Here is a 27,899-nt window from a genome sequence, read left to right as displayed (position 1 = left end):
AAAAATTCCTTCCAAAATGCAGACGTAAATTGCACTCCCCTATCAGAGATGATGCGTTGGGGTGCCCCGTGCAATCTGTAAATGTGCTGGATGAAAAGTTTTGCTAAGGCCTTTGCAGTGGGAATTTTTTGGCAAGGGATAAAGTGCACCTGTTTGGAAAATAGGTCCGTGACTGTCCAGATAACAGTATTCCCATTGCTTTCTGGCAATTCCACTATAAAATCCATGGCTATTTCCCTCCAGGGGGCTGAGGGACTTGCCACTGGTTGTAATAGCCCTGGCGATTTCCCTTGCAACCTCTTTGCTGATGCACAGGTTGGGCAGCTGGCAACATAACTTTCTATGTCCTTTTTTATTGATGGCCACCAAAATTGCCGTTTAATTAAGTGTAAAGTTTTTACAAATCCAAAATGCCCTGCTGATTTTGTGTCATGGCAAAGGTGCATGAAAGTTAGTCTTTGAGTTGTTGGTATATATAACTTTTCCCCTACCCAAGGCAACCCGTCTCTCATTGTGCACACATGTTTGTTTTTCTGGAACCAGTCATCTGTTTCCAAACTTTTTCTGAATTCAATCCCAGTTTGGCTGTCCAGTTGTGGTTTTATTTTGGCTTGGGTTCTTGTGGTTACTGGTGCTGCCAGTTGTGACTCTGCCATTATTGGTCTAGAGTCTGTGGTTCGTGCGCTGTTATATTGAGGCATGCGAGATAGTGCATCTGCCAGGAAGTTCTTTCTTCCTGGTAAATGTTTGAGCTTAAATTGGAATTGGTGAAAATGCTGGGACCAGCGGGCTTGTTTGGGATTGAGTTTCCTGGAAGTTTTCAGGGCTTCTAAATTTTTGTGATCAGTCCACACCTGGAAGGGGATTTTGTTGCCTTCCAGGAACTGTCGCCACGTGAGTAATGCCCAACGTATCCCATAAGCCTCCTTCTCCCATACGGGCCAGCGCTGTTCTGTTTCCGTGAGTTTCTTGGATGTATATGCACAGGGTTGCAATACTGCATCATCATTTTCTTGTAATAGCACAGCCCCCACTGCCACATCACTTGCATCTGCCTGTATTATGAAGGGCTTGTCCATGTCTGGGTGCCTTAGTACTGGTTCGGCAGAAAAAAGTCTCTTTAGTCTCTCAAACGCTGCTTGGCACTCCATTGTCCATGTTAGTGGCTGGCTAGGTTTTACTGAGGATGTTCCCTTCGTTTTTAGTAAGTTAGTGAGGGGCAAGGCTATCTGTGCAAATGAGGGGATGAATTGGCGGTAAAAATTTGCAAAGCCCAGGAAACTTTGTAGTTGCTTTCTTGTGCGGGGTGGTGCCCAATTTAGTACTGCTTTGACCTTCTCCGGGTCCATTTCAATACCCTGTGGGGATATGCGATAGCCTAGGTAGTCTATCCTTTCCTGGTGGAATTCGCATTTTGAGAGTTTGGCATATAGGTGAGCGGCTCGCAGCTTCTTTAAAACCGCTCTGACAAGTTTGACGTGTTCTTCTTTTGTTTCAGTAAAGATAAGAATGTCGTCCAAGTAAACAAGGACCCCCTTAAATAGGTGCTCCCTTAGAACGTCATTGATTAATTGCATAAAGACTGCAGGGCCCCCTTGTAATCCAAATGGCAAGACTTTGAATTGATAGCACCCCATGGGGCAGTTAAATGCAGTCTTCCATTCGTCCCCTTCCTTGATTCTCACGCGATAGTAAGCTTCCCTTAAGTCTAGTTTAGAAAAATTTTCCCTTTCGATAGGTGTGACAGCATGTCTTTCATGAGGGGCAGCGGGTATAGGTTGCTTTCACTGATTGTATTCAGGGCCCTATAATCCACGCATAAACGTAAAGAGCCATCCTTCTTCTCTCTAAAAAGGACCGGGGCAGCCACTTTAGGCTTGGCTGGCTCAATGAAACCTCTCTCCAGGTTTTTTTTTTATAAATCTTTCCATTTCCTCCTTCTCCTTTGGGCTCATGGAGTATAATCTGGGCTTCGGGAGTTTTGCCCCAGGCTTGAATTCAATGGTACAGTCTGTGGGTCGGTGGGGGGGAAGCTCATTCGCCCTCTCCTCACTGAAGACTTCAGCAAGGTCCCTATATTCCTCTGGTATTTCTGTTAATCTTTTTTCCTCTCCTATGGATGCTTTTTCTATTCTTGATTCTGGTAGCCTCCCTTGGGGTTTTAAGTCCATAGGGTCCCCCTTCGGGAATTTGATTTCTGTCGTCCTCCAATTTACCCAGGGGTTCCATTTTTTCAACCATTCCATCCCTAGAATCATTGGGCATTCCATACCTGGGGTCACCACAAACGTTAAGTCCTCTTCATGGTTGCCCAGGGAGAGGTGTATTGGCAGAGTGGCTAGGGTAGCTGGCATCCCCCCTGCTATGGATCCATCTAGCTGGCCAAATGAGATTGGTTGTTCCAGTCTCCTGGATGGGATGCCCAGATTCCCCACTAGTGTTGGGCTAATAAGGCAGCGGGTGCAGCCAGAGTCTATTAAGGCTTTCACCTTCACAGCTTCGGGCATGGGGGGGATTAATATAGTCACTGTTTTGTAAGGACCCACCCCACTTTGCATCTTAAGAAGACAGAACTCTTGGAATAATTCTTCCAACAGGAATCCTTTATTAAGAGAAGTGGTTGCAGGCATGCTAGACAGGACTTGGGGTTCAAGCTCTTCCATTCAAGGTTTTAAGGGGTTCCCCAGTAGTCCCACCCAATCAACCCCCCTTCCAGTGATAGTTTCAAGTATCACAATTCCACCCCTTTTCTTCTTTCTTCCGTCTGGATGGAGACTTCAGATAACTACATGAAAGGCAAATACTCTCCTTTGGTATGCTAACACTTCGAGGTTACAATAAACACACATTCAACATTCAGCCCTTTGAAGTGTACTGAAGGAAGTGAGGGCCATAAAGCCCCTTTGTTCTCCCCCTTCTCTCCCTCTTATGGCAGAATCCAGAGATGGCAGAATTGGGAGTTTCTATATTTGATAATTAAAGATGAAATATAATTGGATTCTGACACTTACATTTAGAATAGGAACAATAACTAATAAACTTTAAAAGCAGTAAAACTCTTTAGTATTAGAAATTTATAAAGCTGGATAAAAGGGGCCATCAACACTGATATTCCTCAGAATATGTCTCTTGCTGGTTGTCAACCTCTTTTCAAGGAGAAATGATGGAGACAGGGAACTACGAAATACAATTAAACAACTCTTCGGATTCAGAAGGACACAGGATGTTCAGGGGTGTGTGGGAGTATCGCTCTAGCGCTTTTCTCAACTTTTTAAACAGCTGGATCTTTTCTAGGGATCATTGTCCTTCCCATAGCATCTGTTGTACAATCTCAGGAAAATAGAGATTTGGTGTAAGGAGCTACAGGCAGATGGTACATACGCATGACTATCCTCTCTGAAACACCTTTTTGTCTTCAGATCTGAAATGATGCACCATCAGAGATTTGTTTATTTATCTGAAGAACTTATATGGCTACCTATCTCACATGGTGTTACTAGGCAGCTCACAGTAATAAAAAAATCATACTCTTCTTGCCAAGGTTCTAGAACCATCTATACTGCTAAAATAAGCCTGGAGAAGAGCCAGGTCTTCACCCTTCTGGAGGATAAGGCTTCTCCTGCCCCCAAATCTCAGCTGAGAGGCTAAGGTAGCCATGGAGAAGATGTGCCTCTGAGATCCCACCATGTAAGAGCATTTAGGGAAAAGGCCTGGAGTTCATCTACCCTATCTAATGTACTGGGACAGGCAGACTCCCTTAGGGAGAGGCAATCATGCACATAAATATTTAGGGAACGTTTCCCTAAATGTTCTTACATGTTAGAACCTGTGTCCTGAGGGGGTGGTGTAGTCAAAATCAAGATTGCAGCCATGACAGAGCGATTGAGGCTCCACCCACTTTCTCAACTTTTTTGACAGAAGTAGTCCTTGACTTACAACAATTCGTTTAGTGACCGTTCAATGTTACAATGGCACAGAGAAAAGTGACTTATGACCGTTTTTCATGACCTTGTAGCATCTCTGGTCATGAGATCAAAATTTGGATGCTTGGCAACTAATTCATATTTATTACAGCTGTAGTGTCCCAGAATCATGTGATCACTTTTTGTGTCCTTCTAACAAGCAAAGTCAATGGAGATGCCAGATTCACATAACAACTGTTGCAAGAAAGGTTGTAAAATGGAGCAGGACTCAACAACTGTCATGCTTTGCGATGAAAGTTTTGGGTTTAATTGTGGTCATAAGTTGAGAACTATCTGTTCTCCTGTGAGCCCACCATCCTATTAGAATGCATCCTCCCGTTTTGAAAGCTTTTAAAAGAAGGCTCCATATCTTGACTTTGTTTTAGGTTTTAGAAGATCATACAGTTCGTCATGCTAAGATTCTTGAAGCTCTGGAGGCTGAGAAGCAGAAAATTGCTCAAGAAGTGGAAATTCTTCAGCAGAGTCAGGGAAATAGGAATAAAGGTATGGCTATAATGTTATAAAATTACCTGTCTGGTAGTTGCCCATAAATAAATATTAATGCATTTTAAATAAGTAACAAAAGTGTTTTTTTTTTTTTTTTTAGCAGAGCTCTGGGAAGGGCCCCTTCCTCTGTTTATAATGGGAAAGACAAAATATATTGTATCTGCTACACCAGGATAAATTTCAAAGAATAAATGATAGAATTGTCTCTTTATATGGAAGGATACAGAAAAATATTTGCGTCTTTAAATATTTGCATTTATATCCAGAGAGATATAAAACCTTGAAAAAATGTTATGTATTGAATAAAATACAAAAAATATTGGTTAAAAAAACCTAGAAAAATTTAGAGGGGTTAACAAATAATATGCGAGTGCTCTTATAAATAAGGAATTTTTGCTTTAATTTCCAGAGTTGATAACTCTTTTCAAAAAACATTTTGCAGAACCAAACTGGGATTCTTTGAAACTGTCTATGATGCTCAGAGAGGCCAACACAATCAGCAGTAAACTTGACAAGCACACTGTTTTTTGTAGGTATGTTGTTGGATTAAAATATTGGAAGTTGCTCCTTTTAATTACTGTAATTTGATGATTGCCTTTAAGCCATCAAATTAAAGCCGGGTTTCAGAGTGGCCATTGTAGTCTGAATAGTTTCTAAAAATAACACAAAAGATCTTTTGCTGTTTTTAAAATGTTTCATTCTGAAATTGAAACAGATATTTTGTTACCTTCTCAGCCTGTAAAATACAACCTTGCACCCTAGCCATCAATTATAAAAGGGATGGTGCATCAGATGGTGACTGACATTTTATATTCTGGAAATAAGTTTATTATGCTCTTTTATCAGACATGATGTCATGGCTCAACAAAATGGCCTCCAAGTGCAGGTCCGTAACATCAGGCTGGGTGTTGCAACATACTGGAGCCTTGAGAAATTTGAAGACAAGCTGGCTGCGATGAAAGAAGCATATGAGGTTTGTTTAAAAAAAATAATCCTGAAATGCTTCCTATTGCTTTTATGAATGAGAGGTAGAAGAACTTTCAGAATTTGCCAACATGAGTACCATCTCATTGCCTGCCTCTGCAGAAGTGCAAGAAAAATGAGAGCATGCTTTGACATCCGGAAGAAATATTTTAACACAGATAGCCATTAGTTATCTTTGAAACGAGTCTGCATTTTACAACGTTCGGCTGACTCTTAAAACCTTTTATATGTGACACAGAAGTATCAGTGAGAGATGGGTGAATGACCTTTTACTTTTGCAAAGAGAAGTAAGCACGTGAATCTCATTCAGAAAGACATTTTTCTACGGAGAAACAAATCGGAGATACCCACATACCTTTCCCTAATATCAGTGTGCACTTTTCTTCTTTTTTATTTTACTAGTTATTAAGATTTGTTAAGGTCACCTGACTTCCAGAAGGCTCCTTAAGTTTCAAAGAAAGGAATGTCTCTATATTCTTATAAATCACTTGCACTTCTGATCAAACTCATTTAAGGAAGAAAAAAAACTGCAGAAAAGTACTGATTTACTTTTTATGAGGGCCGGTATGGGTTTGCTATGTTAGCTGAAGTACAGTAATAAATGGCTACTTTTAAATATCAGTTATTGATATATAGTATACTGTGAAGGGCAGGCCTACATTTGGAAATATGATATATGAAAAAAGTTCTTCTATAGGCTTTAATCTTTGTGGAAAGAGTAATGAATTTTGAATATGAATCTTGAGTATGAGTTTTAAAAATAGTAGGTTGAGCCTGCATTTTAGCATGTGATCTTATCCTAGTACAAGTTGAGTCTTAAACTGTGGAAATGACCTTCACGAAAACAAATTCCTTTATTTTCCAGACGAACACCACTGAGGGAACTGATGAGATCTTTTATGATCCCACTGATGAGTGGGAACCTGATTTTTCAAATGCATCCAACTGTTCCAATTCTACAAGGAGGTAAGTAGAACAGATTAGGTCAGATTGTATCTCAAGGTCACCAAACTGCATTTCCCAAAGTAAGAGGAAATAGATATCAATATTGTTGTTGAGATGCTTAATTTTTTATAAGGAAGCCAATGGTGTTCCTGAAGCAATTCCATAAGTATTGATCATTACATTTAGTAAAGGATATTTCTAATTATTATCGAAGGGATAAGCCCATCACTGCAAGGCTAGAGATTCCTGAAAATCTGGGTCTTTACACCATAGCCTTAGTTTGCAGAAACAGTTTCTTACTTCCTACTGCCACTGCCTATTTTATTAGGGGTGCCAGCCCCTAAACCTAGAATGTGTGTGAGAAAACTCTCACAACAATGCTGTCTTTCTGGCAATCAAATATCAAAATGTTAAAAATGGAAGAAATTTCAAGAATGCTACCTCCTGGCCAAGTTATAAGTAGAAGGAGAAGCATGTGACTAGAGGCTTCAACCCTTCTTTCCCTACATGGGAGGGAAATCTCATTAACAATAAACAAAATCAAACTTTATTCTGTAAAGAAATAAAACAAAAAGGTCAAATTTTAAACTTTAAATATTAAAATGCAGACAGTCTATCTTTTAAGAATACAGCCATGGAGCTCTTCAGATTACGAGAACAATAAAAGCTTGACTTAAAATTCATCAAAGAATATGTTATCCTGCCAGATGTTGCTGGCCTATTCCGGTTGAAGATTCTGCCAGAATCTAAAAAAAAAAAAAAAATGTTGAGGGAAGTTTCAAATTTATTAATATAGATCAGAAAAAAATCTACTTAAAAAAACCTTAATACCCAGTCTGGAGAATAGAAAGACTGGGTTCAAAAAACCAACCTTGTGCAGAGAAATTAAATTTAAAACAGGAGACAACACATTGTAGTCATAAACACAAAAAACCCACATGCTAAATGTTCAAATCAATTTCTTGGGAAATAACCTCATCTAAATATCTGTTTCTCAGCTTCAGTTTTCCTGAACTCATTTACTTAGTTCTTCTACTTAGTTTCCTGGAGATTCCAGTTTTGGGAAAGACAGTAAATCTCACTCTTCCACCCTCGGTTCCCAGTTTTTTCCTCCGTCCTCTCCTCCATCTTTGCTTTTGTTTAAAAGGAATCCTAATTTTCCTATCTCTAGCACGGAAGGATGCCTTAAAGACACTACCTCTGTGTGAGACCCAAAGCCATCCTCCTTAGGAACGAAAGTAGACTGATTGGCATGAAGCTGATACCCCGGGAATGCAGACTGTGAAATAATATTGGCATTTTTAGAAGTGTTACTGGAAACTAAATATGATCTTTTTTACTTGGTTCTTGCACAATTTAAGGAGAAGTAGAAGTTTGAGAAAGAGCAAGAGAATCTCTGGGTGTTTGTCTGGGATAAAGGTGAAACTGCACAATTCATACGCAACAGGTATATTGTATATATGTATATTGTATATATGTATATTGTAATGCTCTGCCCTTCAAAAAGTGTTTTTAATCACGGCTTTTATTTTATTGGCCTTCTATTAAAGTCCTTGAAGTTTTATAAAAGTTTTTAAAAAGTATATTTTATGTTTTCTTTGATATATTTTTCCCTCTTTCAAATGATTTTTTTAAAACATTTATTTTGCAGAGGGAAAACTTGATTAAAAGTAGGGAAAATCATACTGGCTATCATGATGCTCAAGTTTTCTTTTATCCTAGGTGCAACTGATACATTGGCCAAATTGATCTCAGATTCTCCTGAATCATTTATACCAGGCATTTGTAAGGAACTGCTAAGTTCGGCTTTGAATGTGCTGGGACAGGTTCAGGAAGAACAAGAAAGCATGGTGCAAATTCTTTTAAAAACTTTGATTACAATATATACTCGAGTCACAGCTATGACAAAAGCTTATGAACAAGCTGAAGAAAATCCAGAGAACTGTAAGCTCTATTTATTAAACACAAATCAGATTGCTTTAATTGAAACATAAGGGGTATTAAGTTTTTCCCAATTCTCAATTTGCATTCTAATTGAGGATTTCATCTCTGTTTAGTTTTCACCATTGATCAAGCTGCTCAGTCCTGCAGCATAGCAATTACATCAGCTTTCCAACAGTTTGTTGTTCTGACTAATCAGTGGCTGAAGAATTTCCAAAAAAATAATGAATTTGTAAAAGTTTTCGATGAACTAAGGGAAGAAATAAAACATTTGGGAGGATATCTGCAATTGCTCTTCCAGGTAAGGGATCTTGCAAGTGGCCCTTATAAATATCAGTACTGGAAGTACTGCTTAAATGAATTTATACACATCATCAGTTTAAATTTAGTTTATGCTATTTTAACCTTGTGAATTGGGATGAATGAGGAAAATTCAAACAGCAACTACTTCCTCATGCTATAGGTTTATCTTCCAGGGTGGCTGTGCAGACTTGTCGTCAGTAGTAGGAGAGGCAGAGAAGAAAATAATGCAAATATTGAAACACCTTGCTAAACACATAGGGCATTTGGCAGCAGTGACTGGCTCATATTTAAGTTTTACAGATGGAAACAGAGGGGATGAAAGCAATGCAAAGGTAAAGTAAAGTAAAGGTGTGTGTATTTATGTGTACAGAGTGTGTGTGTGTGTGTGTGTGTGTGTGTGTGTGTGTGTGTGTGCATGTGTAGACAGGTAGTTCTTCACTTACAATTAGTCACTTAGTAACAGTTTGAAGCATCAACAGATCACCCCAGGGCTACTTATGATCCCAATTCTGATAGCTACCCCTCCTCCCCTGTCACATTTTGGGCACACAGAAACTAGCCTGCATTTATAGTCATTTGCAGCCTCCCGCAATCACACTGCCATGATTTACAATATTTTTTTTTTGCTGGAAATCAGCATATACTTGGTTTTCCAGCAAAAACTGCTCATTGCGGAAAATGGATTTGTTAATAACTGCTGTGTTTGCTTAATGAGCACAAAAATAAGTTTGTAAAATTGGGCATGATGATCCACCCAACACTATCTGGATAGTTTATGCCAGCATATTGCCTCTAACAATCTGGGTTCTCATTTTACCAACCTTGGAAGGATGGAAGGCTGAGTCAACCTTGAGCCTCATCAGGATCGAACTCCAGGCTATGGGCAGAGTTTGCCTGCAATACTGCATTCTAACTACTGTGCCACCAGGGATCTTTATGACTGGTATAACTTACAACCACAATTCCAGGCTCATTTACAGTTGTAAGTTGAGTACCTGTAGTGCCAAGATACCTGCAGATTTTCCATCTTCAGCCAGAATTGACTTGCCCAATGTGCATATCACAAGAAAACTATTCTAGGTTTTTTGCTTCCATTAAGTCTGGGCTGGAACTTGGGGTTGAATCCAACAGGTGGAATTTTTTTTTCTTGATTTGCCCAATATTGATAGTGTTCTGGAAGCTGGTTAAGACAGAACTTCTCTTAAAGGCTTCTTTGGTTTAAAGGGATACGATGTACAGCTAGATTGTTGTAGGTTGTTTTAGAAAGGATGTTGGTTTTGGCTTTTCCCCCTAATAACCACTTATTATTTACCTCAGATGTTTTATTTATTTTTCCATTTATGTTTCATGATGTTGGATTATGTTGCTTATCTTTTTGATTGTGGCATAGAAATGTAATAAATAATTTTTTAAAAGATGGTTCTCTCAAATAGCCATGGTGTTGTTTGAATGAATGGGCATTGAATTATTAACCATGATAAACATTCATTGCTATTAGAAAACTATAAATGAGTTTTTACTTTGTATTTTTATTTTGTCTTTCTTTGTGTTGGAAACAGTTCATACCAGATATCTGTGATGGAATAGACTTGGGACTGAGATGCCTTTTAGATTATATACTAAAAACATGCAGGACAATGCAGAAGGAATTCTCAAAATGGTACCCACAGAATGAGGTAATGTGGAAATAAAATTATTATTTTTTCAACATCTTGGGGGAAGTGTTTTTTTTTAAGTCTTCACAAATTTAATAATATTTTGACAAGCTTCACCTTGATTTTACTGAGAATTTCTAGAATATGTTAGTGGCTCTCATATACTTAACTGTACCTTCATAAGTAATTCTTTATAGGATTTTTTTTGTCTCATTATGCCATCTGTTACACCATACGAAAACATATAGATTAAGCTAAATTTTAAATGATACGTAGTTGTAGTTATGATAAATTTAAGTTCCAGAAAAACTGTTTTAATCCCTATCCTACTAATTTGTGTTTTTATGAATTATTGAATTTAAAGCCATAGCCTATTTGTACATGCTAAGTTATGTATGATCCTTTTTTCAGTATGAATTGCAGCTATAAATGCCTTTTTTTCTCCTTATTCACTTAATATGAATAGAATAGAATAGAATAGAATAATAACTTTATTGTCACTTTGAATGTACACTAATCGGCATACATTAAAATGAAATTTCATTCCATACAGCTCTCAAAGGGTCACTACCTCCAATACACATAAATATGACAAAAATAAATAAAGAATTATGCATATACCCACATATATTATAATGACACAGAAAAACAACACAGTCTAGTTCAGATGAATACATGTACATGGTGAGAAAAACGAATCTTGCGAGTTTACCAGATGGATGGCATAGGGAACAAAGCTATTACAGAATTGGGTAGTCCTGCTAGAAATACTTCGAAACATCCTATCAGAGGGGTGCAACAGAAACAGATCGTAAAGTGGGTGTGTGGGGGTCTCAATGCTTTGAGCTCTAAGCACATAGCGCTTACAAACAGCATCCTGAATACCAGGAAGCGAGCTTCCTATGATCTTGGCTGTTCTTGCCACTCTCTGTATGGACTTTCTATCTGAGGCACTGCTGCCATCAAACCAGACAGTGATGCAGTTTGTTAAAATGCTCTCAATTGTGCCTCTATAAAAAGTGGTCAGGACAGAAGGAGAAAGATGTGCTGTCCTCATCATGCAGGAAATGCAGACGTTGGTTTGCACGCTTCACAAAGGATGACTTGTGGAGAGACCAATCTGTGAGTGATGTTTGGGTGAACAGTCTGTAGTGTATGCAGTCTCCCCTTATGAGGTGTTCATATATCTTGACTTGCCTAACAAAGGGTTACAGATTGATTTATTTAATTTATGTATCAATTGTACCCTTCTCTTTTGCAGTTCCTCTAGGAAGTTTGCAATTTCTGGGGCTGGGCTGTACATACTTGCAAAATTATTTGGAAGAGCTGCTTTAAACCTTGCACAAGCCCAATACCTCTCTGATATGTGTTAAAGCAGCTGGAAACCGATGCAGCTGTTTTAAAACTCACATTAAAGAAGGGCTGCTTTAATTGCTCAAATACTAACTCCTTAATATTTTCTTTTCAGGTTCAGAATCAAATGAAGAATAAAGCGACTGAATTGGCTAAACACCTTGAAGAGATCATGTCTGAGTGTAAAAAAGTAAGTGAGAACTATAGGTAGTCTTCGACTTACAACTATTCGTTTAGTGACCATTCAAAGTTAAAACAGCACCGAAAAAAGTGACATGACCATTTTTCACACTTACCTACAATGGTTGCAGCGTCCCCATGGTCATGTGATCAAAATTTGGACAGTTAACAACTGACTCATCGTTACGATGGCTGCAGTGTCCCAGGGTCATGTGATCTCTTTTTGCAACCTTCTGACAAGCAAAGTCAATGGGGAAGGCCAGATTCGCTTAACCGTGTTACTAACTTAACAACTGCAGTGATTCACTTAACAACCGTGGTAACAAAGGTCGTAAAATGAGGGAAAATTCACCGAACAAATGTTTCACTTAGCCACAAAAAATTTAGGCTCAGTTGGGGTCCTAAAAGGAGGACTACCTGTTTTACATTTTTCAGCACAATTTGAAATGAAGTTTTCTTAATCACTATACTGTTGGAATATAACTTTTCACAATATTTTTGACACATGCATGACATATTCATTTTCCAGCATTTTTTTTTGGGCCTTATAGTTTTTAAGCGTAAATGAAATGGCCACAGAAGCTTTATTTAGTGCATTACACCAGAGGTCACCACCTTTTGGACACCAGGGACTAGTTCCATGGAGAAAGGTTTTTCCACAGACTGGAGAGTGTATGGTTTTATGTGCTGCCTGAATCCCACAGATGGGGCTTTGCTTGTTTGTGTGGCCCGGTTTTTGGCACGCTGCGGCCCGGTACCAGTCCACGAACTGGGGGTTGGGGACCTCTGCATTACACTACTCTGTTACATTATTCTTCTCACAACTGGTTTTCCTTGTTATCTTCTGGGAGGAGGCTCCATGGTATCCAAAGCAGAGCATCCAGATTCGGCCACAGTTTTGTTCCATACAGTGTTAACCTTGTGAACTCTCAAGTTTCCTCCTTCTATTATGTATTCAAGGTGGACAGTGATTAATATTTATATGTTATTTATAAGTAAGGGTGTAGGTCTATACATATGTTGTTTATAGTATGTTTAAATGTGTGTTATGTATTTGTACACTTCGAGAGCAAGCAACTAAATTTCATTTTTAATGTGTGGCAATGTGCCTACAGTAAGAAATGACAATAAATGCAGTAGACGTGAACTTAAATGGACTCCAGAAGATGGTAGAGGACAGGAAGACCTGGAGGAACGTTGTCCATGGGGTCGCGATGGGTTGGACACGACTTCGCAATTAACAACAACAACAATCTATCTTACTGATATTTACCAGTTTAAGCAGTTTTTCACATACTAGCTTATTTTTTCAAAAGTGTTTTTTTAATCTTCTTGAAAACTTTTTATTCGTATTAACAGAATGAAGTAATAAGTCTATTAAGAGAAGAAAAATCTGTTGACCAAGCATTAAAGAAGGCACATGATAAAGCTACTGAATTCTTGGAATTACAACATTGCTTAGATCAAGTCCACCAGATGATTATTCATTTATTAGAAGGTATTTATTTTTATTATCTCGCAAAATCATTTTGAAAATATGGCCACAAAGTTGTAAGAACCGATGCCTTTATTTTGTTGTGATGGAAATTGACTGTTATAATCATTATGGTTGGTAGCATAGTTAGCCAGATATTTAGACTGGATTTGGCATTTTAATCCATCTATTGTATCCTTCCCAAGGACCAGGGATAAGCATACAGTATATTGTTGTTTGATGGTGTTAAAGATATCATTGCAGGATGTAAGCTGTTTCAAGTAAAACTGCCTGTTCCAAGTAAAACTGATGGTGATTTTGTCAATGTCAATTGGTGGTTAAGTATTGCTCCAGATGTTTTGGGATTGTATCAAGGTGCCGATTACTATTGGTACAGTCTTTGCTTTCTTTTGCCACAGTCATTCTATTTCTATTTGCAGATTTTTGTATTTTGTGATTTTCTTCATTATTATTATTATGGTTGGTTACACAGTTAGCCAGATGTTTAGACTGGATTTGACATCTTTTATCCACCTATTGATTCCCCTGCATCTTATGAAAAATATGATTTGTTACTGGATGTACTAATTACTGATACAAAGCAAAAGCAAATACACAAAAGCAATTTTGATTGATATACGGTATCTCAGAAAACTGTATTTGCACCAAAGGCTAGTATGATCTATTTACAGGCAGTCTTTGGGTTAAGAATGAGTTCCGTTCCCTAACTCTGTCTTTAACTTGCATTTGAATTTAAATTGGAACCTATGTTTACAAATGGTCTGCCTATTACTAAAAATCATGAAGGGTATTCTCCTTACTCAAGTTGACAAGAGGGAAAAGCCATCCAATGCTTTCAGGAACCATGCAAGCTGCACATTTTAAATATACAGCCTCTTCTCAGTATTCCTGAAGGCATTCTAGAGCTTCAGCATTTCATCAGCTGGAAGAAGGACACCGTTTTTAGTAATAGGCAGCCCCTTCACATCTAGGGCTTGTCCTTAAGTTGGACACTCTTAACCTAGGAACTACCTTTATATGGTAGCTAGTCCTATTGTCAAGTAGGAGTGAACCTCCAAATGTTCCCAGACTAAAGGCCCCAGCATCTTGTAGGTGATAGTTATGCATGCTAAAGCTGCTGGGAATTGTAGATTAGCAACATCTGCAGCTTCCTTACCATTATTCTCAATGGCCACATAAGAGTGTACACACATGGCTTGTGCATTATGTGTTGCTAATGTTAACCTCTGTATTAAAACTTTAGGGAACATTCTGTGGCCTAGCTTGATTGGTCAACTACTGTTCTACTTACATATATTTCATTTGAGGAGCATTGCAAAAAACCTGCGCAGTCTTGCTTTCCCATTGTATCTGTGTGCATTGTTCTCTCCCCTCGCTCCTTTTAAATTTCCCCACTTTTGAAGTGCAGGGACACATAGCTTTTAAATCATGTGCTGTTAGAGTATTTATTGGTTAGCTGAATTCACTCAGAGATTTACAAAGCAAAATATTTTCTGATGAATCTTACGTTTTAAAAACTCCTAGATGCATAGAAGCAAAGTGGAGGGCTCTAAGAGAGAAATTAAACACATGGATAGTTAATGGCACCCCACTGGAGATTCCAGAATTAGAAAGTCAGCTTAGGAAAAGGGGCAAATTCCCTGTCTCACATACATCACAGGATCGTTAAGAAAAAGAAGGGCAAAATAAAAATGTAAATTCTAATTGTAGCAGAATATAAAATGAAAGTTTACTTGACTTGATTTAGCCATTGGTTGGTTGGTAGGTAGGTAGGTAAGTAGGTAGATGGAGCATGGTGGCTCACAAGGGTTAGGACGCAGGGCTGACAATCAGCAGACTCGTGTTCGAGGCCCGTTGCTGCTGCGGGGCAGAGTGAGCTCCCATCACACTCTCCAACCACCGCCAACCCAGCAGCTTAAAAGCGGGTGACCACGAGTACATGAATGGGTACCACCTTGGTTGGCAACTTAAGGGGGACATAAAAGGACCCCCCCAACTGGGTGTCCCCCAGGCAATGGCAAATCCTTTCACCGCGGAAACACTTCAGTGCTTCTGACACAGAAGTATTAGTATTAGGCCAGGGGTAGGCAACCTTGGCTCTTTTATGACTCGTGGACTTCAATTCCAAAAATTTCTGAGCCAGCCATGCTGGCTCAGGAATTCTGGGAGTTGAAGTCCACGAGTTATAAAAGAGCCAAGGTTGCCTATCCCTGTATTAGGTAGATAGGTTGGTAGACAGACAGACAGGTAGATTTTTATAACCTTTCGCTTTTTTATTATTTTTGCTTCTCTGGCTTCTCCTGTGTTAATAGAACATAGGAATGGGGGAAAAACTCTAAGAGTTGTACTTCTAGAGCAGTGTTTCTCAACCTTGACAATTTTAAGGCATGTGGACTTCAACTCCCAGAATTCTGGGAGTTGAAGTCCACATGCCTTAAAATTGTCAAGGTTGAGAAACACTGTTCTAGAGAGTATGCTTGAAAGGTATGCTTCATTAGTCCTATAGCAAAATAAATATGACATAAGAAAACAGATGATGATTAAACATTTTTACTGCTCTGTGTCGCTGTGGCTTTGATTCTAGTCAAGACAGTATATCATGAGCCAGTAAACTGAAATGGCTGTGAATTTGTCCCTTTGTCAGGGAGAGCTAATTTGGGTTGGACCTCATCTTTTTTTCCCTTAATGTTGTCTCATAATATTATCTCAACCAATGTTTCCAAATTAGGTATGTTTTCACATTTCAGAATCTCATGTATCAAATAATTTTGGATAGCTATAACTTGTTCCCAATTCTATGACCACCATGTATTTATCATTAAGATTAATTTGCAAGGAATATATTTTCACAATTACTATAGTCTATTTCTATTTGATTTGCTCTTTTATTGTTGAGTTTGTTTGCGCGCGCGCGCACACACACACACACACACACACACACACACACACATATATATATATATATATATATATATATATATATATATATATATATATATATGTCTTTGGTTGTTCGGGTTTTCTCCCGCGTAAAATTGGAAGTGTCTTGGCGACGTTTCGACGAAGTCCCATTCGTCATCTTCAGGCTGGTGTTTTCAGCTTCAGCACGAACGAGAAGCCAAAAAATAGCAAGGCAGCCCAAAATCTTAAACCCCTCTGCAACTCAGACTAACCTGAGCACAACCAAACAGAACACTCCCCCAGCCAATCAGAGCACAGCCAAGCCCCTAACCATTCAGAACACACCTCCACCCAATCAGAAAACAGCCAAGCTCCCACCCAATCAGTTCATACCCCCACTGGCAGTTAAAAGGAAGAAACAGCTAAGACCACACATTGCTGCTCAAAGCACGAAGCTGAAAACACCAGCCTGAAGATGACGAATGGGACTTCGTCGAAACGTTGCCAAGACACTTCCAATTTTACGCGGGAGAAAACCTGAACAACCAAAGACCTACATACAAATACCCGCGAAAACCTCAGAAAACACATATATATATATACACACACACACACACACACACACACACACACACACACAAGCAGTTCCTATTAATTTTCCTTCCGGAAATGTAGCTGCTTCAAAAAACCATTCTTCAAAAGTGAACTTTATCAAAATAGATGCCTGTTGAACAGCTTCTACATATTATTATTTACTGGAAGTTTTTTTAAAAATAACTTTATGGTTGATGATTGAGGGAGCCCTAAGCTGATTTCCAAATATTGGAACAATTATAGCCCTGAAAAATAGTCATTTTTATAGTTAATAACTGTGCCTTTTGTACATTTTTTCCTTAAAAAAATTTAAGTCTAAAGAATATAAATTATTTTTGTCTCTTTTCAGATAACGCGTAAGTTACTCAATATCTTAATTTTCAGTTGTTTTAGACTTGATTTATTCTGTTATTTTCTGCAGGTGCCTATAGAAACAAAAGTCCATTCAGATTTCTTATTAAAAAGATCTGCACCCTAACTGGGAATTTCACAGCTCTCTATCCATCACCTATTTTGCCTGTTAGCTCAACGGACTGTCCTCTTCATGAAATTCCACAAGTGGTGAACCAGAATGAGTTTAACTGTGTAGCACAATCACTCATTATAAGTTTTGAACTTGAAGAGAGACAAAATTCATTCCACCTTCAGGATGGTTGCATGCCTAATGCTCAATTTCAAGGAAAATATCTTGTAAGAGGTGAATCTACAAACTTTGCAAAGCGAAAAACAGTTCCAAAAAAGGAGTATAAACTTAGGTCTACCCTTGAAAACCTAGGGGAAACTTCACCTTGGGTATAAATCGCACATTTACCTTGAGATTGTATATGAATCGATTGTGGATAAATTATTGCTTTCGATTTGGGGTTGTTCAGAAAGCTATATTTATATACTGTAAAGTTTCTATATCCTGATATAATGGTGTCACAAAGGAATATCTCAGGAGAACTGAAATTCAATTCACAATTGGCTCATATGCTTGCCACTGCTTTTCTGGGATGTGGAAAAGCAAATGCATGTGTTTCTCTATATACCGCATGTATAATATTTATGAACCAATGGCTTTGTGTAGATTTAATTTAATTTTGTCACTAAAGAAATAGAGGAAAATGCCATGAAAAATGGTCCTTGGTCTATAAATATACAACCTGGTCTTGCTTTCATTGCAAATAAAATTTAGATAGAAAAATTTACTGTTCAAAATTCAGTTCATTCTGCAGGAACACAGTAAGTTTATTTTAAATCTCTGAGCTCATATCAAAGAAGATGTATTACTTAATTCAGCACTGGTCTTATATTTATGAATGTCTAATGAGGTAGAGTTATTTTATTTACTGCTTATAACTAGGCCAACTATATTCAAGGGTTTCCCCCTTTCTCTGGAAAATGAGGGTATTGTTACTTACATTAATGTTGTGCCATTCAGTATTAATAAGAGAAGAATATGCTCTCTGTTGGCAGTTAGACTTTCCTTGACAGCATATTGAGCCCAGTATACAGCAAATAGATTTGTGAGCAAGTGCGAAATGCACATAAGTTTTACCATTTAGTAGTAATGTCTTAACCCTAATATAAAGGTAGACTGGAGGTTGCCTTAACCTTTAGCCATGGTTTTTAATGGTTTATTGACAATTGCTTTAAAAAGGAAGGTGGAAAGATTATACGTAGCAATATGGGTCCCAGATGATACATGGGGTAAATATGATGTGACAGTACAGTGATTTAAACACCTCCACATACATTTTTGTCATCTCAGGGACTAGTATTTTTTTTTTTAAAGGAGGGAGATAGTTTCCGAATAGTCCTTCCCTTAGCTGTTCTTTTTATAGTGCATATACAGTTTGAAAGCAAAAACTTTTGCTTTCATAGTGGGGAAAGATTGATTGAAGTTTGAGTGTGTAATTGTATTCATAATCATGTCCTGCCTATGTTTCCCACAAACATTTGCACATATACTGTATATATGTAAAATGTCTGTTGCATTAAAGTTAAATTATAAAATTTTTCCATGTAGTCAGAAATTATAGGAGTAATAAAATGTGTCTTCTTTATAACGTAACTGTCTTTGTACATATTTAAAATGCTGTGCAAAACTCATATTAAACTATTATATTGAAATATGTGCCTTGCTTTTTATTCATACACCTATATTTTAATTTTTTTACTTTGTATGGATTGATTTTATCTGCAACTTTTGTAATAAATACATTAATTGAATGTATTTGTCATCAGGCAGACTGGTATTATGCTTCTGGCTGGGATTTATACTGGTAGTCCTCGGATCTATGACCATAATTGATCCCAAAATTTCTAAACAAGATAATTGTGAGTTTAAGTGAGTTTTACCCCATTTCACAACCTTTCTTGCCACAGTTTTTAAAATGAATCACTGGAGTTAGTAGCACGGTTGTTAAGTGAATCTGGCTTCCCCCATTGACTTTGCTTGTCAGAAGGTTGCAAAGGGTGATCATGTGACCCTGGGGCACTGCCCATTGTCATAAATATGAGTCAGTTGCCAAGCGTTCTGAATTTTGATCCTGTGACCAAGGGCAGGGGTAGGCAACCTTGGCTGTTTTATGACTCGTGGGCTTCAACTCCCAGAATTCTGGGAGTTGAAGTCCACGAGTCATAAAACAGCCAAGGTTGCCTACTCTTGACCAAGGGTATGCTACAATGATTGTAAATTTGAAAAACTGGTCATAAGTCACTTTTTAGTACCATTGTAACTTTGAACAGTCACTAAATGAATGGTTGTAAGTCAAGGATTACCTTTACTGTGCGGTGCAGAACTGGAATTGTGAATGTTTGTTTCGTGAGTCAGCATTTCTTGAGCTAAGTTTTCAGGAAACTCGGGCAGTTATCCACCAGAAGAGGAATGTAGAAATGTCTCTGTGGACTATAGCAGTGATGGCGAACCTTTTAGAGACCAAGTGCCCAAAACCCACCCCCTACCCCTGTCCCCACTCCGCCGTGCCCGCTGACCACCCACCACCTCCACAGCCCGCCACAGATCACCCAGGCAGCCCAGCAGCGCCATGGTGGCCACGCCCTCTGCCCGTGCCCTGCAGCATCATCTGTGCATGACGGGGTGCAAGGGCAGAGTCTTGTCCCTGCTGCCCAGCTACCAGGTCCTTGGCTGCGCAGCATTGCATGGGCCGTGCCCGGGGGGCGACTCCGGAGGGCTGCTAGTGAGGGGGCCGTGGGAGGAGGCGGGGCTGGGGCGACAGTGTGTGCCCACAGAGAGGGCTCTGAGTGCCGCCTTTGGCACGCGTGCCATAGGTTCGCCACCACTGGACTATAGGGTATGTAGCCTAGGGAGCTCCTGATAATTAAAATGGAAGACTTACATACCAGATGCTTGATCTGGCCCAGAGATTATGAAGGTCCTATTGGATTCAAAATCCTCCAGTTTTGCACTGGTATTCCTGGGCTTGCCCTCTTCAGTGTTTTGGCCTGGGGAGAGCCACGGAGATAAAATTGGAGAAATTAGGCATATAGGGTTATCAAAACATACAAAAATGTTAGGAAGAAGCTCAGACTGGCTCTATCCTAACTCCCTGGATAAAAGATGGAGAAAAAGGAAAATACAGTCAGGTTTTAAAAATTCTGTTTACTGTGGCCTAAATCAATAAAACAGTTCCAGTCAGACTTCTGGAACTGGTTACTTGATCTGGCCTACCTTGAAGGGCTGGTGCTATCAGTTGAAAATAGATGTATCTTAGGAGATAAAGTGAGTGTCACATTCGCAGCTGAATAGTACAATTTGTCTATGGAAAGAAGAATCTTGACTCCTGGCAATTGCCTGGACTAGTCTTTGGAGTTTTCTTGGTAATTTCATTTGCCATGATGTTCTTCTTCCTAGAGGTGAGAGAAAGTGATTGGCCTAAGGTTACCTAGTAGACTTTGTGCCCAAGGCAGAACTAGAACTCATGGTTTCCCAGTTTCTAGCACAATGCCTTAACTACTATACCAAACTGGCTCTATGAAGACTTAATTACTGTGTAATGAATTTGGGCTAGTTTAATTGAAATCTCTTTATTAGTGTTGATTCCATCACTTCTAAATGGGTCAACATTAATTCCATATAGTTAGCTATGTGTGTTTTATTGGCTAGTAACCCAAAATCTTTGGGTTTAAAATTGTTCTGTAGGAAGAGTTCAAATATTATCTCCAGTTTCACTTGGTTTGGAACTCTTAATGCAATAGCACTTTTGAATTGAAAGTGTAAAATAGAGAATTTGTATAAATTAAATCATCTATGAATGCCAATACCTTTTTTATTTTTAAAAGAAAGTAATCCACATTTAGGAATTAGGGCATGTTTTTATACCCTCAAATATTAAATATTGTATAAAGTAATGTTCTGCTTCTACTTTCTTTTTAGAGTAATAGTGCCACCCAATGGTAAAAGAAAGACTTACATCTATTTTCCATTCTATCTAGGTCTGCTCTGTTTGCAGGAATTTGATCAAATTTGATCACAATTGTCTATAATGTAATTGTCAATACGCACTTGGAAGATGCTAATAACACCCACAAAAATAGTTGTAAGTAATTATTCAAACTGCATGTAAACTGAAAAGAACGGAGGTCTCTAATTATGCCTGATCAATGGTTTCATATTCTTAAAAATGTTAAAATGATTTGAAGTTACAGTTGATTAATTAAGAATCTATTTTGAGTATATTGGACTCCCCAAAATATATTTGAAAGGATGGAGATCAAATTTTCTTTGTTAGAAATGTAGATAATATAAGGGTTCATTGACCCATGATCATCTGGTATCCTTCTAGAATAGTATTTTAATCTTTAATCATGGAAATCTTTAAATGTTAAACATGTTAAGGTGATGTTGAACTAGATACCACAACTTTGTAATATGCTTAGAGCCTGGAGGTTGAATAAAATAATTTTATTGAAAAACTGGGAAAGTTATATTATTCCTGATGTTAAGGACTGTGGGCTTTTGGAAGCACAACCTAACTATTATGATAAAGTGATATTTTCTATCAGTCAAAGGATAAAGCAGTAAATACTACCATAGAAAAGATTTTGTGATATGTGTGATATTGTGTTATATATGGTATTAGTAAACCAGTGCTTAATGTTAAGTTTAATATATAAATTAAGTTTTTTTTTCCTTTTTCTCCTCTTTTTTAAAAAACTTTTTAGATTTCTTTTAGTTTTTATTACTTTTTAAATTAAATTTATACATGGTCTTGTCAAACTGTGTTTTTTGGTATTTATGAGTGTTTTGTCAATTTTGTTGACAAATTTTGAAAACTAGAAGTACACTTTTGTTTAAAAAAATAAACCCTGCCATATGTACATTTTCTTTGTGGAAAGTTAGGAGTAAAGTTTCAGCTCTGTAAAATCTATGATTTAAATATTATTTGAATATAATTACAATTCATTTGTAGCTTACAAATGCTGTCATGGATTTCTTGAGATATTTCTGATGTAGGCCAGTGTTGCCCCTGACATATATTGGATATAATTGTCTGATTTCAGCCAGGTAGGCAGTATTTTAAACTGCCTAGACCTTTTTTATTGAAAAGTAAGCCCTTCTCAGTCCATCATTTACACAACTGAATATTAAATAAGAGGTTTCTATCAGAGTTCATGGTAAGCATCAGAAGTAGCTTTTTCTTCCTACTATCCCCTTTCCAGATGCCTTAATGTAATGTCTTACTTCTCTGTTTCTAGAGTAAAATACGAAGAGAGTTTTTCAATTCCACCCTTCAGACTGAGAATCTGACTATTGATACACTTAACCAAACTATTGCTTTTCATTTCTTACTTATAATGGCTAGGGAATGGCTTTGCATTTATAACAACGGAAAACGATTAGATTAGGATCTTGATTCTAAAATTCAAAGTTCTGTATTTCAATTTGATTCAGGTTCAGCTAAATCCCCTGTTTTTACATTCACTTTTATATGAAATATAACCATTTGTTTAGTGATGGTTCGAAGTTATCAGCACTGAAAAGAGTATGATCGTTTTTCATACTTAACAACTGTTGCATCATCCCCATGGTCACATGACCAAAATTCAAATGCTTGGCAACTGGTTCATATTTATGACAGTTGCAGTGTCCTGGACTCATGTGAACACCTTTTGTGACCTTCTGTCATGCAAAGTCAATGGGGGAAGCCAGATTCATTTAACAACTGTGGCAAGGAAAGATGTAAACTTCACTTATCTATCATGCTTACCAATAGAAATTTTGGGCTCAATTGTAGTCATAAGTCGAGGACTACCTGTACAAAGCAGCCAATTTTTAGAAGCCAGATTCTTGATGGTATCATTAACAGAAAATTATGAAAGCTAGCCCTTTATGATATAATAATATTATTACAGCTATTAGCTTGAAAGGGGGTGGCTATTTCTATTTCTCTCCCTCTCTCCCTCCCCCCTCTCTCTCACACACACACTGAGCCATGTACTGTACATGGCGCTGAAATGCAGCTGGTATTCTTTAAAAAATTAGGTATGCAGCCACAAAAGTTCAATCCTGGAAAAAATTACTGGGAAATGCAAGGATAGTGATGTCATATATTTGTTTTAATGCTTAAACATTCAAGGGGAAAAGCATTCATCTGCTTTTATTTCAAGTCATTTTGAACTAAAATCCATTTCCTTTTTGGCAAGCATAGAATGTGCATTTTAAAAGTTTTAAAACTGGTATTTCTAATTAAGCTAGAAGCACTTGAATGATGTTTCTTCAACAAGAATTATACGGCATTGCCTGCAGCTTACAGCCCCACCCAATAACTTCAGTATCTTTTACTGAAGCCAAAAAGGGGCTTAAATTCAGCAATGATAGACAACAAATATTGCAATTTTAAAGGCATAGACAGAAGCTCTTAATGTAGGAAATGTTCTAGATACTTTAAATATCTGGTGATAAATTAAGCTGTCAGGCATGATTATATGATGTGGAACAAGAGCAAATTTGTCCATCGGCAAAACTGTTCAGCTGCAGGCATTCAAACTGTTTGCATTTTTTTTAAAAAGAAATCTACTGAACAAGATCACAGATCAAGGAATTTTATTTTAGGAGACAGCAATGGAGCTGAAACATTAAATGAAATATATTGCTAGTTTAATTTGGCATAAAATACCATCAATTCAAAAAGTATACTGCAGATAATCTGCTTAATTCTGAATGTATCTTTGTTCTCCATCATTTAAAGACTGACTCTACAAATATAAAAACATAGTAAGATTAGAGCTTTAATTTTCCTAATAGATTATAGTATAAAATAATACACAGGCAATGTCTTTATTAAGTAAAAAGAAAGTTTATAAAGATTTTTCTCTCAGGTTATAAACTGGCCTCTCTTTTATGTTTTCTATTCTCGTTTTTATGTATCACAAATTAGTACATGTTTAAATTAGTTCAGCTTTGCTTTCCATCTAAAAATCTTCCACTTTCCAAAGGTAAGGATAAAACTCTTTTTATTTTACTAGTTGATTTTTATGCTTCCCAAAATGCAGGAAAGATAATTTTTTGCATTTTTTGTTTTGTTTTACCCAAAGGTCTTTGGAAGAATCTGGTAATTTTGATTTGGTTCTAGACAAGTTTGTGTATTTCCTGACTACTCCAATGTGAATGAAAAGTGCTATTGGCATATCTTGAACATTTTCCACCATTCCACCTTTCCTTCCTGGTATGTCATTTTTAAAAATTATTCATATAATTATTATTCTTACAAATAACTCAAGGTAGCAAAGATACTTAGTACTTCCTCCTCCTCTTAGGAGGGCTGAGATGGGTTGGGCTGAGACAGAATGACTGAGAAGAAGTTACCCAACTGGCTTTCATGCCTAAGGTAAGATTCGAACTCACTGTCCCCTGGTTTTTAGCTGGTGCTTTTAACCACCAGGCCAAATTGGCTCTCTTTAACTACTTTATCTATCTTCAGTTTATCCTGATAAAGTTCATTGGTTCAGTGTAGATTTTTGGATTCCTTTTCTTATAGTTCATTTATCTGTTAAAGCTGCTAGAGCAAAACAAAATTGAAGTAGATGCTATATCTTGATTAGGAGACAAAATTATTAACAAAAGAAAGGTACAATATAACCAATATGCGGAGGTATTTTGATGGTAAGTTTTAAAAACACTTTTGGCATTATTTCAATACCACAAAGATTCAGTTTTATTCCACTAGATGGAAGCATTTCATAAGATACTGCTACAATTTCTGTTCCCTTTTTTTTTTAAGGCTTCTATTTCTCTCATAAAAGTAAGCAATGCTCTGGAAAAATCACCTCTTTCCGCCTCCACCTCTTTCCCAAATCGAAAAAGTTTATTTTTAAAACACCCACACTCTAACCTATCCCATAAGAAAGTAAAAAAACCTGACAAATTCTATAGTTAGGGAATAGCTATTTTTGCCGTTCTGTTATTAATATCTGTCAGCATACAGACAATATATTTTTAGCAGCCAGATCATGTTATTTGTTCAAATAGCTTAATATTACTTATTTTGATTGGCAGTCACTTTGTAGGGCTCTAGCAGACCTTTTCAATTCGTCTATTCCTTAAATTTAAAACAAAAGAAAAAAAATTGGATATGCTAAAAAAAAAAAATCTGGAATCGAAATATGTGATCTGTCACTGAAGTGTGATTCACCCTCCATTTAATCTCCTTAATGGAATTGAGATCCCATGGTAGGCTATAACTGGTTCTGGTAAATGTACTTTCAACATGTATGTGGGATTGGAATATAGGAAGCACAATCTCTCTCTCTCTCTCTCACACACACACACACAGACACAGACACAGACACAGACACACACACACACACGGACACACACACACACACACACACACACACACACACACACACTTGGGTCATTGTTGACTCCTGTCAATTGCCTGGATGAATCCCTGCAGTTTTCTTGGCAAGGTTCTCCAGAAGTGATTTATTATTGTCTCCTTCCTAGAGCTGAGAGACAGTGACCCGTCCAAGGTCACTCACCTGTCTCCTAGCCTAAGGCAGAACTAGAATTCACAGTCTCCCAGTTTTTAGTATAGTGCGTTTAACTACTGCACCAAACTGGTTCTTTATTTCATCAATAATAGGGACAAATTTTGTCTTTCTGTTGTCGCTTCTTTTGCTTTTATCAGAAAGGAAGTAAAACACTAATTGCTGCCCTGTAATTTTTGTATGTTATAAATTTATAAATATTGTACTAATTTGTTTTGTGCCTTAGTTACCCACAGTTCTGGTACTATAATAATAAATATGCTTAATAAATATTTTTGATTATGAATATCTACAGAACCTGTTGACAAATAATTATGATTTATTTATCTGTCAACAGCTGTGTAATATATTCAGTAGGTAACTCAGAGATAAAGTGGTTTCCACTGAGGGGCCCTGCAATTTATGTAGAATAAAACTTATGCTATATAGGGACACTTTAAACAGTACCTTTTAATCCGAAGTATACTGTATATGTCCCAGTGGATCAAAAGAGTCTACCTCCCTAACAAATATGGAATACAGTCTTATAAATATTTACATGACAATATACTACTGTATCAAATTATTCTTTATAATACAATACATCCTAGGGTTCTACTTTATTTGTTTATTTATTTGTTTATTATTTATTGTAAAAATCTATGTGGTTGCTAGGAGCCAAAAATTACTTGATGGCACATATTCAATCAATCAATCAATCAATCAATCAATCAATATCTACTTTTATTAAGAAATAACCCAAAGCATAGGCCCCAAAACAAGCAGGCAAACTCTTTTAGTGATGGAACACTTCCACCAATAATTTCATCTCTTTAATTAAAGCAATTTCATCCATCATTATTACCTAAACAAGTATATTGAAATCCTAAAATTGTTGATGATAATTACATGATTGACCATGTTTTCAAATGTTTAAAGAAGAAGGGAATATCTGAGTTATCTGAGGTAGCACCAGTCTCAAATGCAAAACTATTTTTAGTTTTAATAATAACCGAATGTTATTCGGTTATTGCCTCACTCTGCCTCATTTGCACATTACTGTCTCCCTTCTGCTATTCCTCTTCCAGCATGTTTTCTCACAACCTACCTTCCCAGTGCAAATTATAAAAAAACAGAGCTATGGGCACAGCTATTTTGGAAAAGTGCCTGGTTGCAAAATTGCTGACACATTACCATTTCACCTTCCTATATCAGGGGAGCATTTAGAATGCAAGAAAAGCGGCTGAAAAAATGTTTGATGAACTAATGATTTTATTACATTTTAAAAAATATATAGCTTACCTTGCATAGCTTTCTGGAAGAGCAGCTTCTCTGGTTTTGTTTTGTTTTTGGAAACCATCAGAGAAATGGAGACAAATACTTATACAAAAAACAAGGTTGGAGAACATTAGAAATGTATTTTATTTTCATTTTGGGCAATGGGGGTGAGGAGCTTTCTGTTATTCTGTGATAGCTCAGAGGACAGGACTCTGATTGGATTATGTTCTTTGGTCTCTGGTGTCGGTAACCTGGAAGGGAAGAGGGTGAGAACTGACTTGCTTGTGGTGTGCATAAAATCCTATTTGAAGGTTTGCAAAAGAAGTAGTCAGATGTAAAATTCAATTTTAAAAAATGAAGTAGAGACAATTCAACGGGTGGATGTTAAGTCAAATGGAAATTCTAGTTCTTTCTTCTTAGATGATATGCCTGCTAAAATTACAGCATGTGGGGAGTACATTTTACTAAGATGCTATCTTTGAGAATGAATATGATGAAGATTACAAACAGAAGATCACATTTTGTTGCTGTTTCCTTCATCTTACTGAATAGTTGTTGTTTTTATATGAATCCAGCTCACAGCTTAAAATGTACCATAAGGGTGAACCATCTCCTAAGGGAAAAGTTTGATTTTTATTCTTTGAATAATAAGTTCCATGCCAAGGAGAGCTGGATTTCAACAATATCTTGAGGGCCCCAAGTTCCTCAACTATTTTCTGTTCTTGAGAAAATCCCACTCCATTTACAAGGGCACTTCAGAGAGACATTGTTTTGAATACATAGACATAGTTGCACTAATAGTTGGATTATAACCGTGTCACCATA

The 27,899-nt window shown here is 37.3% G+C and overlaps 1 protein-coding gene across 4 annotated transcripts in view; it reads left to right on the top strand.

Annotated features, from left to right (window-relative positions):
• Positions 1 to 24,422, top strand: part of KIF14 (kinesin family member 14) — a 55,376-nt gene extending 30,954 nt beyond the window's left edge. For 2 of the 4 annotated variants that reach the window (XM_039329631.1, XM_039329632.1), the window contains exons 19-30: positions 4,349 to 4,466; positions 4,912 to 5,002; positions 5,316 to 5,442; positions 6,319 to 6,419; positions 7,760 to 7,845; positions 8,121 to 8,342; positions 8,456 to 8,640; positions 8,816 to 8,974; positions 10,202 to 10,318; positions 11,766 to 11,840; positions 13,190 to 13,328; positions 17,242 to 18,900. In XM_039329631.1, coding sequence (XP_039185565.1) covers positions 4,349 to 4,466; positions 4,912 to 5,002; positions 5,316 to 5,442; positions 6,319 to 6,419; positions 7,760 to 7,845; positions 8,121 to 8,342; positions 8,456 to 8,640; positions 8,816 to 8,974; positions 10,202 to 10,318; positions 11,766 to 11,840; positions 13,190 to 13,328; positions 17,242 to 17,618 — 1,797 coding nt within the window. In that variant the 3' untranslated portion in view covers positions 17,619 to 18,900. Of the gene's footprint in view, positions 1 to 4,348; positions 4,467 to 4,911; positions 5,003 to 5,315; positions 5,443 to 6,318; positions 6,420 to 7,759; positions 7,846 to 8,120; positions 8,343 to 8,455; positions 8,641 to 8,815; positions 8,975 to 10,201; positions 10,319 to 11,765; positions 11,841 to 13,189; positions 13,329 to 17,241; positions 18,901 to 21,260; positions 21,365 to 24,362 lie in introns of those variants that run through there. The other 2 variants (XR_005555057.1, XM_039329633.1) reach the window with 2 other exon arrangements.
• Positions 24,423 to 27,899: the final 3,477 nt, after the last annotated feature.

Source organism: Crotalus tigris, unplaced genomic scaffold (assembly GCF_016545835.1).
Source record: "Crotalus tigris isolate CLP2741 ecotype Arizona unplaced genomic scaffold, ASM1654583v1 scf7180000024401.5802323, whole genome shotgun sequence".
Lineage (NCBI taxonomy): Eukaryota > Metazoa > Chordata > Lepidosauria > Squamata > Viperidae > Crotalus > Crotalus tigris.
Note: the sequence above shows the minus strand (reverse complement) of the source record. Positions and strands in the feature narration are given on the sequence as shown.